The sequence below is a fragment of the Athene cunicularia genome (assembly GCF_003259725.1).
Source record: "Athene cunicularia isolate RWA chromosome 7 unlocalized genomic scaffold, athCun1 chr7_part1, whole genome shotgun sequence".
NCBI lineage: Eukaryota > Metazoa > Chordata > Aves > Strigiformes > Strigidae > Athene > Athene cunicularia.
In genome coordinates this window covers 24,293,560-24,312,234 of record NW_020799107.1, presented here as the reverse complement: position 1 = coordinate 24,312,234, position 18,675 = coordinate 24,293,560, and the positions used below count along the sequence as shown (strand labels likewise).

Below are 18,675 nucleotides of genomic sequence, written 5' to 3'. Positions count from 1 at the left end.
TCCACACAGACATAAACCTGAACAACAAACAAATGCACTTCACGCTTTTACAAATGGCTGAGGGTATGAAGCGTCTACAGTTATGAAGGAAACATAACAACTTTGTTTTCTCTCCAAAACAGATCATCAGCAGTGGTGACAATGCAAAGAAACATTGCCTTTTACAACAGATTTACACTACTGACAGATGGCAGGTTGTGTTCTCTTTCAAAGCACCCCAAGTATGTCTCAGTCCAACATGAAACGTGGCATTATGAATGGATTTGTGAAATGCTTTAATCGAATGAAACTGCTGCTCACCTGATACTAAAACCCTACACATGCAGTAGTCAACTCACATCTCAACATGTTACTAAAACAGTTCCCTTCCCATAAGCTCTGCAAAGACCACAGAACTATTGAAACATTATCTGAACTTATTTTTACCAAAGAGAAGCTCTAACTTGCAATTCAATGCTTTTCTGCCTAAAAAGGCAGTATGACTACATACAGTTGAAGCTAAATGCAGCTTAAGATGACTAAAGAGGAATGATGTCTATTCTCTTCAGTAAAAATCTCTGCCCATTGTGTATAAGCTACTCAGATCAGTTGCCAGAATTGCCTAATGAAAAATGGTGCATCAAGTAGTAAATATATAAATCTCTTTACATTAGAGGTTGTTTATTTTATGAGAGCTACTCTAGAAACATTTGCAAAAAGTCAGGCAAGCAAGCTACTCTAAGGAATTCTCCAAGACATCATACAACTGTTCAAATAAATACCACAAAAATGCTTCCCTAGCCTTATTTGGGTACCTCTCTGTCACACAAAATCCCTCTTACCTTGTTAGCTCTTCACGTAGATTGTTGGGCTCTGATGAGTAAAACTTTACACGAAAATGCAGACAATACGGTGGGCCAACTGCAAAGTAGAATTCATTCAGGACAGTGGTAACAGTTATGGATGAGATATCTTATTTTTATTACTCAGAATTACAACACAAAACTTGACTGAAATTGGCTCTGTCCTACCACAAGGTCTTAAGGCAGCAACTTCTTTGTGACAGGGAAATGAATGAAAAACATCAGGGTGAAAGGACACTTAAACATATGCACAGAATAGTTTTATATGTTACAACTCAATCCAACAGTCATCACATTAAGTTGATTTGTCCTGCCAAGAGCAGACAAATCTAGGTTAATCCCTATATTTAAGGACTCTATCCATCACCAAGAAAGCTTGTGCATCTTAGCTCTGCAGTTGACCAAACACCCAGGCACTCTGTTGGTCTCTGTAATGCCTTCCCAGGGCTCTGGGAAATAACCACTGCTGACAACTCAGGCTCTTTTATTCTACAAAAGTTTAGACATGTTTTAGAGGGATTTAACAGACCCTTCTGTGGAAGAATCATCTTTTCTGGAAACCAAAGGGTTAATCCAGCAAAAGGATGGATTAACAGGTCTTTCAAAATGTGCGGCTCTCTGCTAATTCTTGCATCTGACAGGAGGAATTTTCTCTCCCTCGGTGCTTCCAAAACCTCTGTTGTATTAACACAGCACCACAAATCCCTGAAGACTTCCCACAGCAGAGAGCAAGGAAGCTGCTAAACAAAGATCGGCTGATATCACAGTTTACACACCACTGAAACAACCAGACCACAGTAAACTCTTGTGCAGCAGGTAAGGACTTGGTGCACTGAACACAGATTTGGGCATTCAGGACTGCCTCAAGAGATGGAAGCTTCAAGATGAATTTTCCTATAGTCAGGGTAATGATCTATAACACTAAAGCATCTTCATCTGCTTTGACTCCATTTAGACTATAATTAATGAGCATCTAACATGTTTAATTAAGGACATTAGACTAAAGTAATATGAGCTACAGAGAGAAGAGGTCATTAAACAATCAGCAGCACCATGCTGGTTTTTTGACACCAGGTCCTGTCACCCCTCACAGGACACTGTGTCCTGTTCCCCCCTGCCCCCATTTCAACTCTCCGTGCCTCCTGTATATTCAACATGAGATCCCAAGAGAAAACAGAAAGGACACTTACTTTTAACTTGCTTTTTAATGCTTTTTGTGTTGTCCAACCAATGCTGAAAAATAAATTACTTTCATTGAATTATCAATAATCTCACAGAAAGAACAAAAAAATGAAAAAAAAACCCTATTCATTAGTGAAGACCATCTTGGAATAACAATTAGTTCGTTAAAACATCTAATCCAAATCTTTCACAATTCACCGCTCTCAGTGCTCATGGAAGATCCTTTCTCTCAAAGTTTATAATGTAAAATGTCACTTTTGAACAACAGAAACATCCTGTAGTCCCTTACTTAAAGCCAATCTTCAAGAAAGCACTATCTACTTTTAAAAAAATGTACTGACAAACCACTTAAATTACTAAAATTTTCATCCTGTCCAAACAAACAAACAATTCACACATTAGTAGGTCACCCAGTGACGATGTGCCAGAGAGGCATAAATCATAGCTGGGGACTCTGGCACTCAGTTGTTTGTGATGTCCACTTGGGGTGGAAGGGAAGAGGTAGGATAGATGTTGGCTTTCAGGCATTTTCTTTAGGTGACTCAAGCATAGTAACAGCATAGCTGTCTATGTCCGAACACAAGGGTCAGCTCTACTTAATTCTTCAAAACCTATTCACACCTGACATTTTAGCAATTGTCACTGCCTCACCTACCAGTGCTAATTATAAGCTATATACTAGACGTGAAGCCAAAATAAAGGCTTTGCTTATACTGCATACAACAGCATGTGAAAATCTAGCTTAGATGGCAGGTTGCAAGAAACATCTACACGTATATGCTGTGCTCCTTAAAATAACTGCATATGCTCCCACTGCTGAACAGTTTATACTAGAAAATAAAGATAAAGCTGGAAAGCTAACAAACAGCTAGCGGTAGAGACCTACTTCCAAGTGCTGTGCATAGTGAACAGCTCTCTCCTCCAGAGGAGGTGACTCAGTTAAAGTAAACACAGCACCCTGTTTCACGTAATTGCCTTGACACAACAGCCAGAGCAAACTACCTAGCACACCACGTCCTGCATGGTTCACAATACCCAGGTAACACCACCTCATCTGATCAACCCCAAATCTCACCTCGCAACTAATACAGATGAATTATATACTTAGCAACACTCCTTTCGTTAAACTATGTGCTATGAAGTTCACAGTGGGCCCCATGGAGGACAGAAAAGCAACAGGGGTATGAGAAAGAACCGGTATTTTCAGGTTGCAATGCCAAGTGCAAACACATTCCTGTCTTCAGAGGAATCCTGCCTTCTGCAGAGTGTATAAAGTCAGCCTGTAATACAGGCCAGGATATGCAGTGACTGATAGATCAGCTGCAGATTAGAACAACTGAACCATCTACTGTGCACGCAGCTGAAAATGCTCCCATTACCTACTAAAGTAGCTACAGAAAACTATCTGAAATGTATCTAATATATTTTTAAATAAAGCAGGAATCTTAAGGAAGAATGGAGCAAGTATTTATGTCAACTTTGCTTACACTGTCAACGAATGGAGTTAAGCAATTTTTTTTGTTTCTTTAAGAAAATTACATAATCTCTCTTCCTATTCCATAAACTCACTTGCTGTAGGAGACAATTTACTTACTCCTTCCTTCACCATAAAAATGTACAAACTACCCACTTGGAGGCTTGCAGGTGATTTAGATAAAGGAATGGCAAAGGGAGCCATTTCTAGACTCCAGGACTGTCTGTGCACGCCTGTTTCATCTCCCTCCTGTTTTCTCTCATCTCCTCCACATTCCATGGGAAGGCAACTGAGAGGCCCACGACAGGCACTGATAGGGTTTTACTCCGCTCATCTCTTACCACCACTGCCTGCAAGAGCTCTGTCTGAACCATAACGGGTGTGTGTAAGAAGGGAAACAGAATTGCTTTTAAATGGGGGGGGGGGGAACCGACAACCCAAAACAAAACAAAAAAAATCTCAAACGAGCACATGCATGGACACACACACAGATGTTGGGAAACTTAAGATTTATTCCACGTGATTAAAATGGAATTCAAGTGGACCTGGCAGAAAGTTTACATTTTGATGAGCATTTGCTCAGCACAGTCTACTGCTGAAATGTAGAGATAAAGTTTGCTAAACAAAACCCAGTATGAACAACAGACTGCATAGAGTACTGCAAGTCCTTACTAAAACAGTTTGCTGCTTCACAAATTAAAAAAAAAAAAAAAGACAACCCAAAATAAAACACAAAACCAACACCTAAAACCCAGCAGCATTTCAAGAAGGTAGGGTAAAGGAGGTTTTTCTTAGCAAGACTGTAAGGCTAAAACTGGTTCCATACTTTATGGAATTAATGGGTGCATAACTTAGTGAAATGCTATACGAATAATTTTCAGCATTAAGCGCTACATTAGATAAAACTGCCAGAGTAATAAACCAATATGTTGTACAATTCCATTAGAACGAGCAAGTATTGAAGCTTGCAAACTGTATGTTAGAATTACAAATCTGCCACCTGTTAAATGTTCAGTGCCTCCTTAATAGAGACATCTCTCCAGCACTGCTGGAAGAAAACCAAATAGTCCAATAAGTTAACAGCAATCTTCATGCTGCACTGTTCGTTGTCATTCTCAGCTGAAGTTACTCAAATTAACAATAGCCTGTTTGTTCCCTTGGCTGCCAGACCAAGTCTGATGTATGGTGGACAATCTTGCAAATAACTCCTTTTGCCATCTCCTGACTCTTACCTGAGGGAGGGAGGTGAGGAATCTATTCCTAACCATCAGACTAGCAATGAACACCAAAATCACATGAAAATGACAATTCTTTCACTTAACTAATTGTTTCAAAAACTTCTTTAAAGCAGCTAGTATTTGAATCCTAAAATCTAAAATGTCAGGAAGAGTCTGGGTTCCACTCACTCCCCAGTACATCATAAACTCAAACATCTAACTATTAATCACTTCAGCAGCTCAAAAGAAGGAAAAAAAAAAGCTATCCTTCAACTGTTCAAAAATTTATTGAAAACTCATTCGTAGTTAAACAGGGGAAGTATCAATTTTTTATTTAACTACATACTGCTAGTTTGCCAGAGTTTTTGTATCATCAGGTGTAACTAGCTAGTAAGACAATATACTTAGATTTAAATTGGGTAGCGGAAAGATTATCACCCTCAGAGGCAGCAGACAATTCTGACCACAGTAAGGGACTGGATTCTTACACTGTTTATTTAACAAGTCTCCTGAATAATCTTTGACAAGACACTTGATTAGTCTCTGCCTTTGTTTCCAGCTGCGGATTGGGTTTCTGCTAGAATGTGCCAGCTCCTCTTTACAAGAATGGGTGCCATCACAACAGTTTTTCATTTCTTAAAGCAATTATCTCTGGCTGTTGTGTTCTGTTCCTCTGGCAAAATGCAATCTTTTCTGCTTAGTTATACTGAGCGTATCATTAAAGTCCAGTTTAAACAGATTGTTATCTCTACTCTGCCTCTTCTCAGTCACACATAGTTAAGAAAATGAAGCAAATGAAGTTTGAAATGGCTTGTACCTAGTAGATTGCGCACTATCAAATACTCAATCAGGTGCTGTCTGGACTGGAAGTAACAATTTGCTGGACAAAAGCAAGCCCTGAGCCATTGCTGAGGCAGAAAAGATTAACTCTTATTTCCCCATTTCAAAATGAAATTACAATACTTGGTAACAGAACACGAAGAGAAAATAAGTTTACCACATAGTTTTACCAGTTATAATTAACCCACTGTGAAGTCTTATGGATCCTAGAGGCACAAGGGAATACTTCAGAAGCCACATGGCAGAAATTGTTAGGATTATTAAAATGTACAGATTTGTTTTTTTCCTGAAGCAAAATGATAAATGCAAGGGAGTCATTCACTATCAATACCCAACTTCCTACACTACACATGCTTAACAGACCTAACATGATTCTTATATATATAAAATGGTATGCAATGGACTGTTTTCTAATTTCTGCTGGTAGGAGGCATGCATGGTTCTGAATGACATCCCTCCATTAGTATAATGGTCTTTTTCTTCTTACTGTAAAATGTCTGTTCTGCAAGAGACACTTAAGACCACTTTCACTACTGGAAACTGCAGCCCAGCAGCAGCTAATCCTGCTAGTCATGAAATTTGCTTCAGATGCTGAACACAAATTATTTTCTCAGATGTTCTCTACAATTACAAGCTAAGCATAAAACTGGATTGCAAGAGTTTTGCAAAGTAGCCGTTAGGCTGTAAGCATGCTTTGGAGTGGATAACACCGTGTGCAACTTTGTCAGGTTCTGTCAAAGATTCAAGCTTGGCGAGTTTTTTGCCATGGTGCAAAGCTGTAACAATTGTGATGTCATTTTCAAATTGCTCTGGACATAGACCTTCACAGAAGTAAAGGAATATATGTCACTGCCTGCATTTTCTATGCTGACCTCAAAATATGTGGGTATACAGCTCAGCAGCAACTGTCTGTGAATCCACTCTGCCTTCCCAATCATGAAATAATTCTGAAGTGGACTTGAAATGCTAAAACAATTAGGTCATACATTAACAAATAAGATTGACATACACAATATTAAAACTCAGATCTCTTTCTACCTGGGGGTGTTGGAATAAGTAAATATAGGTTTAAATTACTGGGATGCAGGACAAAAACAAAAATCCACTCCTTGTCTAACACCTCACTTAACTTGCAGCTATCCTTGTGGGCAGGGTTAAGAACTTGGCCATAAGAAGCATCATAAAACTGCACAGCCCCCAAGTGAAAGAATTGTAGTTGCTTGTGACAAAGAATGCCTTGCTTTTGTTTTCAAAAGCAGTCACATTTTTACAAACACACAACAAATTTCACAAACAAACTCAGGCTTGCAAGAATCCTCTACTCAAACTATCTGGCAGATATAAACACACCTGTATCCTCACAAAAATTTCTAGTTGCAGGTCTGAGTCACAACCAATTTGAGCAAATCAAAGATATTGCCAAGATTATTTCCAAACAGACATTAACAAGATGAGTTTTGTTAACAAGAAAGTTGATTGATTTGGCAAAGAAAAACTTTCTACACTCTGTAGAACAACGAAGGACCAAGCACACACTCTAGTTTTGCCCCTTTCTCCCTGTATCAGTAGCATCAAGAATTGCTACAAGATGTGCCAGGCTCTAGGGCCCTACTGGGTCACCCTACCTAACAACAGAAGGTATGACAGGAACAAGTGAAAGACAAGAAAGGAAGAGACAACAGCATTATAATATGTTAAGAGTGCTCAAGGTGGAATTAAACTTAGGGTCACTTAAACCAACACACCACAGAGCTTCTGCAGAAAACTTAAAAAAGGCAGCTTTCTTATAGCATTTTTGTCAATATTAAGACATAGCTTTTAGATTGTTGCTTAAAAGAAAGAAAAGAAAGAGGAAAAAAAAGAAAAAATAAGCACTGCTACTCACCGCCACTTGTGCTGAATCCATGAACCTTAATCCAAAGTAGTCGCTTTCTATAAGGTCCAGATGATACATGATCTGTTCAAACAGGAGCTGGCCCTTGGCTTTTTTCTGAAAATAGAACAGGATCTAGTACTTAGCAGGTAGATTTATTGTAGAATTGATATTCTTCTAAGGATACTTTATATTGTAAATTCCAAAAGTAAGAGAATCCCAAGAATAAGTGTCTGAAAATACAGCATGGAAAATATTTTTTTCTCTCATATTTTTTAATGGTTGTTTTTCTGAAAGGCAAATGTCACCCTACAAGAAGCACATATAAGATCCTTAAAGGACATGGGAAATGTCAACATTGATTTGCACAAGACTGAGTGCTAAAACATAATTTTATCATCGTCCCTTTTAGGCTTTCTTTCTCATCAAAGTTCAGTAGAACTGGAACTATAGCTAATACAATGCACTGGAAAATTTTTAGAGCAAAGTACAGCAAATTGCTTAAGAATTTACTACTGTTTGATATTTAGGCAATTCACCAGTTTTGAAGCAGATAGCAAGGTGTACTGAATTAGAATAGACCATCCCATCAGCAAGTGCTTTTAACAACTGCCAGGAAACAGTCCGAGTCAAGCAACTTTAATGAATAGTACTTAGATAACACGTTTACAACAGTAAATTCATAAAACGCACTTGTAGGTGCAAAAAGTCACTGCATGTATTTTTACGTAATTTCTGAAAAAAACAGCTGTGGTCCCAAGTAAACATAATTTTTATAGCGATGATTTAAAAAATTTAACAGTTGTTTTTAAAGTGAAGGCACATGAATAGCACTGGGCAGTTTCTACACAACATACATTTTTCATGCTATGAACTCTTTCATAGTAATACAGTGAAAGAAAAGTTTAACAGTAATACCTGAGATGCCTAAAAGTAAAAATACATTAAATCAGTAGATCTGAGTACAAGTCAGTGTTAAAAAAAATACTTCTAAATGCTTACTCTGCAAGTAATTTAAGGATTTCTCTATTTCCGTAATGTTCTCACATATTGCAATCTTTTATCTTAATATTTATACATTCATAACTTAATAAGTGGGCTAACTTTCTAAGCATATTTTATAGTAAGCTACTAATTACCGGATTTAGTCAACCCCACCAAATTCCTGGCCAACCGGAATTCTTATTCTCAGAAATAATCCAGTTTAATCACCAAGTCATATCCATGTGAGAAATGCAGCGTACTTAATTTTTACTACCTTCCTCTCCCCGATCTTCAAATATTATATATTCAACTTTGCAATCATAATGATTGGTTTACTGTATGCTTTAGTTAAATCCAACATGACATTTTGCAGTCCAAAGTAAAATCTCAAAGAAGTCTGTAAACTGAACTTGCCTAAGCAAGTTTTCCCAGTTATTTATTTCCAAGTATTGGGGGAGGTAGGGGGAATGGAAGGCAATTAGACCAGCAGGCAACTTCACATCCACACAGCATCTGCAAGACGTTGTATAATGAAAATGCTGAGATGTAGACCTCATCAGACTCACTCAGGGCAAGTTTTTTCTGACTTCAAGAAAAAGTACTTGAGCAATAGCAGAATCATTAAACACCAGCAAGACTCTCAGAGAAGCCTTAAGGCAAATCACCTACATAAAATCCACACATTTCTTCTACTATTTGAGTCTCTACTCTTCCTTGAAAGGGGAAGGTATTGAACTGTTGGTATTTTCTCTCAATATGGGATACCTTATATTTAAACAATAAGATATACAAGTGAATTCAATTCAGCATTTGCAACAGCTAAACCAGGAAAATGTTCTATTTTGCATGAAGCTTTCTGCACCTTAAACTAGAGAAAAAATCTCCTCTTAATGAGCAGAACATTTTAGATCTTTCCAATTTCCTCAGTAAATCACCTCTTAAAACTGTAATTAACCAGTTATCTTTGTCAAATTCCCTCCTGGGGACAGGCAAGAGAGCACTTTAAATCAAGCCTGGAATTACTACACATACTATCTCAGACTACCAACAACCAAAACTTGTTCAAAATTCTGCTGCAGCAAATTTGTTTCAGAGCATGTTTGCCTTTTCAGTAATCTCAGCAAAGCACTCAAAAGATCAAGTGGACTCAGAATGACTAATACAGGAGAAAGTCCCCGAAGAATAGCTCTGGAGTGGCTGTGGAAAGATTTGCAGGGCGACTGGTTGTTTTCTGATTTAAATGACCAAGGCTGTCAACATGGAATTAATTATGCTGTACTTTGCACATGACTTAAGCCATCAGTAGCTGTATTTGGTGCCAATCAGCAAAAGTTTCACACGTGCTTTAATGTTACATTCAAAAATTTTTTTAAAGTCTTTCTAAAGTCCTTCTTCCTCATATTTAAACAAATGGCCAAAAATTGGTTTGCAACAGGTCAATTTTTAAGAATTTTTTTTTTTTTTCCGATAAAACTGTTCTCAAGTGTTTTCAAAAGACATAGCACAGATACACATCTGCTACATTTGCTAGTGAGAAGTTACCTGTAACTCCGTAGTGGCAACATTCAATTTAAATGACATTTTTATCCCACTGCTACCCTAGCTCCTTTTTTTTTTTTTCTTTTTTTTTTCTTTTTTCTCCTTTCTCTATTCTTTTTTCCTTTAAGCAGAGCTCAGGTTACTCTCAAGAGGACAAATATTTTGAAGCTGTTTAATGGTTACAGATGAACTATTAACGACTCCACTCAGAAGCAGTCCAGCCAGTGGCTGGTCCTCCCTTCAGGGTACAAACTCCTCATGGGTTTGTAATTCTGTAAAACCTGACTACTTCATTTACACAGTTTGCTATACTCTGTAGGAAGCAACAGCAAACACCTCACAGCCCGTGAATCAACGACTGAACCGGGAAACTTAAATAAAATATATCATTTATTTAGGGCGGGTCATCTAGTGGTTTTGCCACACTCTGGAATGAGATAAAAAGCATCTTTTGATTGCTTTGGTGTGAATCGTGCCCCCCATCCCCTGAATGGAAGAGGTGCTCCTACATGTGTCCTAACGACACCTCATGCTGCTCTTAACTGCAATTGCCAGCAGAGTAGGTGGTAGAAAGGCTGGACTTCACCCCAGCAGCAAGACTGGGTAAAGCCAACTGGTGTTCACCTCGGCAGGCTGGTCTGTCTTCATCACTGGGAAAAGGTGATATTGGAGACACTCACTCACCTTGGCTCAGGCATCTCAGTCACTGCCTAAAACTAGAGAGGCAGTATGTATACCCTTTTCTCATGGCCTCGGATGTAAAGGTTTTTTCACATAAATGGATTCAACAGCATAAGCCATCAACCCTGTGCTCCACACCTCGCCTGACCGACCTTCAGCACTAGCAGCCAGTACAGACCAGCACTGGTGAGACACCACCAGCTCACAACAGGGCGAGAGCCTTGTGCTGGGCAGCCACCAGCTGAATGGCTCACTTTTACAGGTTTTTATCAGGTTTTTAAGCACAGTGAAGTACTTCAAACTTCCAAAACTTGAAAAAAATAAAATCAAAAGTAAAAAACCTCCCTAAAGAATATACTAACTAAAATGCTTATCAGAAGAGGGTTTATCTCCTCTTTATTTCTTTTCTTTGTGAAGGAGGTCCCTATATAAGATGACCTCTGAACAAAGAGATGAATAAGCTTTACCTTCATGGGACTTATTCTCGCTTGTGTCTTTGCAGCTGTACTTTTCTGTCAGAAGATTTCTTCAAACGATTATGTTAATATTACTTATTAACAATAATTAACAGTAGCCATTGCCTGCAGTAACTACTGAAGGGCAAAAAACCTGCCTTCCTGGCTTTTGTCAACTCAGTAAGAGGGTTGCCATTCATATTCATACGAGTTTCCTCAGAAAGACCCCATTTACTCCCGAAGAAGCTACAGATCCCTATTCAGGATTTACATCTACAGTTGTTGGATGTCACCTATGCACATCTGCAGGCCATTGCAGTGTGAGAGCAGCAGGGGAACCTGTTCATTTTTTATGAAGTTAAAACCCTTTCTCCCAAACAACACATTTAAAAAAAAAAAAAAAAAAAAAAAAAAAAAAAAGCCATGAGAAAGCTCCAACAGTGAGCTTTAAAGGAAAAAGATTTCATCTCAGTATCATGAAAACAGTATCTATAGTTAACATCATTAAGGCTTGCTGGAGAATTGCAGAGTCAAAACCCCTTATCTTTACAAAGGCAGTGTTAGAAGTACACATTATTTGTATCACCCTGATCTTCTTATGGCTTTAAGTACTGACCTACAAATGGAACTGCTCCTCTCCTCAAACTTGAAGCATCAATCTTTCAAGTAATTTTTCCCCAACTCCCCAGTCAATTTTCTCCTTCATCTAAAGATGCCACTGGCAGCAAAACACCATTTCTGTTTCTCTCTGTTTTATCCCCAGCCTTTGACAAGGTGCACCATATATTCTTGTACTGAGTGAAAAGCCCTGCAGGTTGGAAGGCTGCAGAAAATAATTTCTACCTGCAGAGACAGAGTTTATCAATTCTTTTATTTGCTCAATCTCTCCCAAATATAGGAAGACAAACATTTGGGATTAAACATTTTGTTCTGTTATTCTCTGGAGAAAGAGAAAGGCATCTCCCAAAAATCTTTATCAAGAATTGATTTCAATACCTGTCATAACTGTACATTTATTAGACTACTACATAGAAACATTTTAATGTGCTCAGGTTATTTACCCTATACATAAAAAAATCCAAAACATTCATACTTGTCATTTAGTTTTGCCAGAAGTCTCTTAGTTTTCCTCTCCCAGAAAGTGTGTATCTTCTAGTTACACATGGGATTTAATTAATTTCTGAATCTATTTCCTAATGTTCTTTCTGATACAGAATATATCCAAACTGCTTGTCCAGCATTAAGGTTTAGAGATTAAATACCTGCCCTCCAGTATATTCTCAGACACTTAGTTTTATTTGGTGTTCGACCTGCAGGTTTCTCAGCAGCAGTCTGGTTAAGAGTATGTAAGTCTCAGTCCTTGACCGTGCTCTTCACAGAGGCAGATCAGCAGGAAAGCACGGTTTCAGACAAAATTTGCTGTTATGCTGCACGTTAGGAATGCTAAACCTGCGGGCAGCTAAACCAGCCCGCAGCACCATCCCCAGAAACACTGCAGGCCAAATAAATTACTCTGATAGCAGGCACAGCTCGCTTCCAGCTGCTCCCTTCCTCCCTTTCCACCCGTGCCAGGGCATGGTGCGTGGCAGCAAGCCTGAAACGCTCACTTGCCCTTAACCCAGAATGACTGGGCTCCCAGCATAGCTCGGTACATGCAGACTGTGATTCTGCTGCTGCTCAGAAGTGCTGAAACCACTCAGCATGTCCTTTGTATGTCATACACTCAATCTCAATATGCATTTAAATCTGACGCCCCAGGACCAACCTGCACTATGGCTTGGGCCCCCTTACGCCACAGGCAGCACCTCTGCTTTGTAACACTCAGCTCAGGATTGATTTTCCCAGTTTCAGTCCCCTAAAGGTCTTTGAGTAGTATAAGCAAAGAGTCAAAAGCATTTCAATAATTTAAGACAAAGACCACATGGGAAAAAAATCCAAAACTTCATAGTCTTAACACACACAAGCAAATGTGTATTTACTCATTACTTTTGTCAGCTGAGATTTAGTCAAATTTATTAAAAGCCAGCCTTGAACACTAAGATTACTCATTTTATTGAAAGACTGATTTTTCTAATACTTTTAGCATTATAGGTTTTCTTTTTAATCAGCATCTGTGCCACAGGCAGCATTCTGTATTTCATATTTACAGCTACGAATACTCAGCAAGTAACCACAAATATTCTACAAGCTTTAAAAAAACCCAGAGCGGATTACTGAATAAAAAACAACTATTACAATACATCCCCGATCTTGTAGTCAGATCAACACAGATCATCTCCCTCCACACAAAAAGCCATCAGCACTTGTTAACAGTTTGCTGGCAATGTTTTTGGTATTCCAGATAGATTTCTCCATTCTATATAAAATAATCACTACAAATACTTTTTATCTAATTTTGTAAGGGTTACTCCAAAACCATAAACACTTTAGCTAATTGCTACTATTCCACAGAGCTCTGGGACTGGTTTATATAAGACCTTGTTTTAATGATACCTCATTACAATAAGGACAAAACCGTCTTATTTTGCAATCTCCATATTAAATTTCATGCGTGCATAAGGAATATTCTAAGATGAAAAGCTACTCAAGAGAGCATCCATTCTCCTAATTTGTGTCTTTCACCTTGTACCACCAGGAAGCTTTTGCCTAAATCTTAGATTGCACGTACAGAAACTGAAATACAATTAATGCTCTATTATCCGTGAGAAGATTATGCAAATTGTAGGTTAAGCAGGGTCAGGGTTTTTTACCAAAACACCTCTGGCTTCCACAAAGTACAGTGCTGCTTCGGTAAGACCCCATACTTACTATCTGTTGCTACTGTAAGGTTGTTCCCCCACAGAAAGCTATCCACAAATTTTAAAAAAGGTACATAATTCCAAGTGTATCCCTGTAATTTAATTTACCTTATTTACCTTACCATTTTTCCCCTTTATCTAGGTTATCTTTTCTCTCTCCCAGTTATTCCTATGAATAGCATAGAATTTACTGCCTCTACCACAAATACTCAATTTTTAGATCTTTTCACAGAATCACAGAATCATCTAGGTTGGAAAAGACCTTGAAGATCATCTAGTCCAACCATTAAACATAAAAAAAAACATTTAAAAATCCTCTGGAGCCCTCCAGTACTCAAAACAGCACCTTATTTGAAATTCTTGACAAACATTTTTGTTCTCAAGTATTTCACAAGCTGTTGGTGACTCCGGTTAAAAACAGCTTTCAAGGAAAAACACTGCTATGATGCCCTCCCCCCTCCCCAACCAGTCTTTCCCACAAACCGTGACCACCAGAAGAGCCAGTATTCCAGCTGCTGAGGGGTTCCCTGGGAGCCCAGATTGGTATGACTGAGCTGATGGCATCTTCAGGTACTAAACCAGAGCTGTTCATGGCTTTTGACCTGTTGGGAATTCCAGAGGTGCACTGGGGGAAGTTGAGTTTTCGCTTGGGAACAGGATTAGAAGATAGGGGATGTCAGCAAAACAGTTCTTGTCCTCACTGCTCATACCACTAAGCAAACATTCCACCCACAAATCTTAAAACAATTAGAAGAAAAAGCACAACCCAACTTTTGTCCAAATTGAGCTTGAGGTAAATTAACAGCATGTATGAACAACATCAACAACAGCACAGTTAACAGACACCATATGTTTTATAAAAACTTTTCAGAGATTAAAAAAATAATAAGCTTCTTAGAGTTTCACTAAGCACATGATAATTCTGTCAAAATCACCAAATGCATTTGGACAAACATAAAACTTCAAACAAGTGGTAATAGACGAAGGAAACTACCAGGTCAAAACACAACTTTAGAATCTGAGATGAAAGGGGGGGGGGGAAACCTCACACCTTTCAATCTGCCCCAAAAGAACACTGTTAATGTGCATGAAATTCACGCCTCCCATTTTGAACATACCAAAGTGACAGTAAAGAGTGTACATAACACTGATGTTTGTCATTGACATGGCTACGAACTAAGTAGATTCTTAAAAAGAATGCAGTCTCTGTGCTGCGTAGGACTGTAGCTTTGGTGAACAGCTCAAATTAGGCAATTTTGTAATTAAAAACAACAGAAGAAATACAAAACCAGACAGATTAAGTGGCTTGACAGACATGATAGATAAGATCAGTGGACAAAAAGCAGAGTTACTGCTCAAATCCTGGCTTGGTGTTTAATAAATTAAATCAACTGCATCATTTACCACACGTCCCTTCTGTCTCATTGTTAATATTCATAAAAACATCATTTGCTGCTAAAAAGACTCCAAAACATGTTTGGCTTAAGTGATAATGTTACCTGTGGTTGGGAATTTTTTTCCCCTTTTCTGTTTTTTTAATTTAAACAGAAATCCAGCAATTATATGAACGACCATAACTCCAGAATACTCTGTATTTTCAGTAGCAAATTCACTGTAAGGATATAGCTCAACAAGCATTTTAAGCAAGCATAAGCCTGATACTGCCTCTAAATGATTCTTTACCACATTTGTGGAGGCACATGGAGAAGCAGATTGGAGAATCGCTCCAGCTGGAAACTAACATAACAAAATTATACCGATTATTTTCAGCCACAGCATTTTTTTGACTTAGCTTACTGTCTGGCTGCCAAAAAACTGTTTCTTCTGCCAAGGGGTACGCAAAAACAAGGACAAATGCAATAATGAAAGCAACATCTTTTCTTCCTGTGGCAGCAACAACTTATGCCACTGTAAAGTATTTATGTAGCCTTGGATTAAAAATGCCATTGTAGTCATGGCATTCATTCTTGCCAAGGAAACTCTTTCTCTGGCCATGAACTAACCTGTTTGCTAAGTGATTCAGTCTTAAGAAACACTTTCTGGTTTGAGTTTGGGTTGGTTTTTTTTTTTTTCAATAAAACAATTTTACAGAAGTTAGGTAGACAATGGGACTGTGCATCACTGAACTGGCAAACCCGAGGGCACCTCTTCGAGATAACATGAGTTCATAGTAAACCCAATCTACTTCTTTCTAAACTAACAGAACCAGTCTTAGAAGAGGCCTTAGCTCAAAGAGCAAGGAAAGCTTTTGTGAAAGAAAAAAACCCAACACTCTCTCTCTCTCACACTCTCTCATACAAACATGTAGTTTTGATTCAGCTGTAGATTTTAGAAAGCAGTGTTGTTTTCGTACAGGATTTTGTACCCTCCACTTCATCCCGCCTTCCCCCTCCTTTTTTTTTTTTTTTCTCTTTCAGAGTCAACCCCAAAATATGAACAATGCTAAGTGGAGACACAAGAACAAACACACTAAGGACTTTGAAATTAAACTTTAATCTACTTTTAATTCATTGTATTTTAATCACCAAAGGAACTGGCACCTGTCAACCACTGACAATGCACTGTAATTACTGCATCTAGCTATGTAGATTTAGTATATTTATTTACTGTTGCTCATAACTTAGATGTCCATAGACAAAGCTTTATATTGGCTTATAAAGAAAAAAAAAACAACGAGTAAAAAAAGTTTCTTGTAGAAATAAATAGTTACTCCTGCACCCTGATCTAAGTTTTATAGTCCAGATGGCAGGTCATGACACCTCTTCAGGTTGAATTTATGCTCCTCAAAGCCTTAGAAATGTTGTTAGAGGAGCCAGGAATTTGCCCACAGAGCCAACTCCAGCTCCAAAGATTGCTCTTTAACTGCTCTGGTTATGTGGAGATACCAATTTAAACATGAGTACTTTTTAAGTGCAACTCTTGCTATAAAGTGTTTGTAGGCATTCCTGGCCTCAAATCAAACATCCTAGGCACTAAGCAGCACTGGATATGTTCATTACATTGTTTCAGAGATGTACAAATTAGTTTTACTGCCCTCTATAAACACCTATCTGTATAGTCATTTCACAAATGCAGATGCCAAGCTATTTCTTTAACTCCAGAATACTTGGGACTCTGGATATCTCCAGTTATTTCCGCTCACTCTGTCAACAACGCCCCTCAATACTTAAACGAACTGAGCCTTCCTCAGGCTAACTTCATAAAACACTCTAGAACTGTGTTTAAAATAGAAAGAGAGAAAAGAAAAGCTGTTTCAGGAGTGGCTGCTCCACACGCTCTTCCTAGGCAGCAGCTCCAACATCAGCAGAACTGTTACTACACCCAAATCCTACGGAATTTACTTCGGTCTCACAGACCTACAGCTTCCTAACTCAGCCATGTGAGCTCAAAACAAGTCACTAACAACTATAACACGTGGTAATGGAAAAACAGAGCACATCACTTCCATTGCCACTGTTCATCCTGTGGGCCAAAACCAGGTACGTAATTAAGCAAAGCAGAACAGACACGTGTATATTAAGGGAGCTTTAGAAATGTAAAACAGTGGCTAACATCTCACTCCCAATAAAGCACTGTGCTGTGAGACAATCTCTGCTATATAATCTGCCCTAAGGAGGGGAAGGAAGTAGAATTCTTCTCTTCCCCTACCCTCTCAAGTTAGTGTTAAAAACTGCATCCATCCCTGACATAAAATCAAAACAAACAAAACCAACACAGAAATTACTGCTAGTACTTCTGTCCTTCCACAGTTACACCAAGAGGTCTACCTTCCTTCTCAAAGTACATGTATAGCTCACTAAAAAGAAAATCCAGTTCATCCAAAAAACATTACCCTCTCAAGTTAAGCCTTAGCACAACAGTTACGTTAACACACTAGAAAGCGTTCAATGTATAGGGCATAATGACACCTAACAAAACACTCTCTAGTTTCAGTGAATAACAAAAGTTAACTGTTCTGTCAGTAACTTATGACCAGCAACTTACTAGATGTTAAGTCACAGGACTGCTTACTGTGACAAACAGACATGCCTCTACCTAACTTGTAAACAGCCGAGGACAATCAGATTGACACTAGCTTGCATCACTCGTACCGGTAAGTCCACGCTGACATCTGTTCCATCCAGCAGCGCTACTCGGCAGGTAATGATGGACTTTGCATCCCCAGCTGCAGGGATGTGAGTTGCAGCTCTTTGGGCCTCTCTCAGCCGTTCTTTCTCCGCATGCTTACGCATAGACCGCCGTCCGAGGGTTCGACGGAAAAAGCTCAGCATCTTTGCTATGAAATGCAAGACAGATAAAGAGTACGTTGGTTTTTCACAGAAAAAAATATATAACAGCCTGAATTTAGTGTTCTTAGAAAATGCCTGACTTTGATAAAGAGCTGTTGGAGATTCAAACTGCTGTTTCACTTCTTCGAATTTAAATACCCGCACCCTTTGGCTACTTTGAAAAAACTTAGCTCAAACCTCTGATGGTAGTTGGGGTGATTGTTGTGACAATCTGAAAGTACGTTCGGGAAAAATCCAGCGATCACGCAGATCTCACACAATTAACTGCAACGCTTCATTAACACAAACGCTACCGCGCTCTTCGGCAAGATGGTGATGCTCTCTCCAAGCTAGAAACAACTCAGAACTGCACTCGCAATTTCCTTGGCTGGCGTACCCATCCCTCTTTCATCGAAAAAAAGTTACGAACGGCCCTTCCCGCCCAGGACTTCGCTTCCAGGCCGGGCTCAGGTGCGGAGCCTCCCAAGCAAAGGCTTCGCGCAGGCAGGCGAGCGCCTTTCG

The 18,675-nt window shown here is 38.8% G+C and overlaps 1 protein-coding gene across 10 annotated transcripts in view; it reads right to left on the bottom strand.

Moving 5' to 3' along the window:
* Nucleotides 1-18,669, bottom strand: part of EPB41L5 (erythrocyte membrane protein band 4.1 like 5) — a 59,207-nt gene extending 40,538 nt beyond the window's left edge. For 6 of the 10 annotated variants that reach the window (XR_003398755.1, XM_026852070.1, XM_026852072.1 and 3 more), the window contains exons 1-5: nucleotides 18,551-18,669; nucleotides 17,971-18,161; nucleotides 7,441-7,545; nucleotides 2,033-2,075; nucleotides 822-900 (exon numbers count right to left, since the gene is read on the bottom strand). Coding sequence is in view for 9 of the 10 variants with exons in the window: in XM_026852070.1 (XP_026707871.1) it covers nucleotides 822-900; nucleotides 2,033-2,075; nucleotides 7,441-7,545; nucleotides 17,971-18,161; nucleotides 18,551-18,554 (422 nt within the window). In the remaining variant the exon portion in view is untranslated. Of the gene's footprint in view, nucleotides 1-821; nucleotides 901-2,032; nucleotides 2,076-7,440; nucleotides 7,546-17,970; nucleotides 18,162-18,351 lie in introns of all 10 variants that reach the window. The other 4 variants (XM_026852073.1, XM_026852074.1, XM_026852078.1 and 1 more) reach the window with 2 other exon arrangements.
* Between the last annotated feature and the right edge of the window lie 6 nt (nucleotides 18,670-18,675).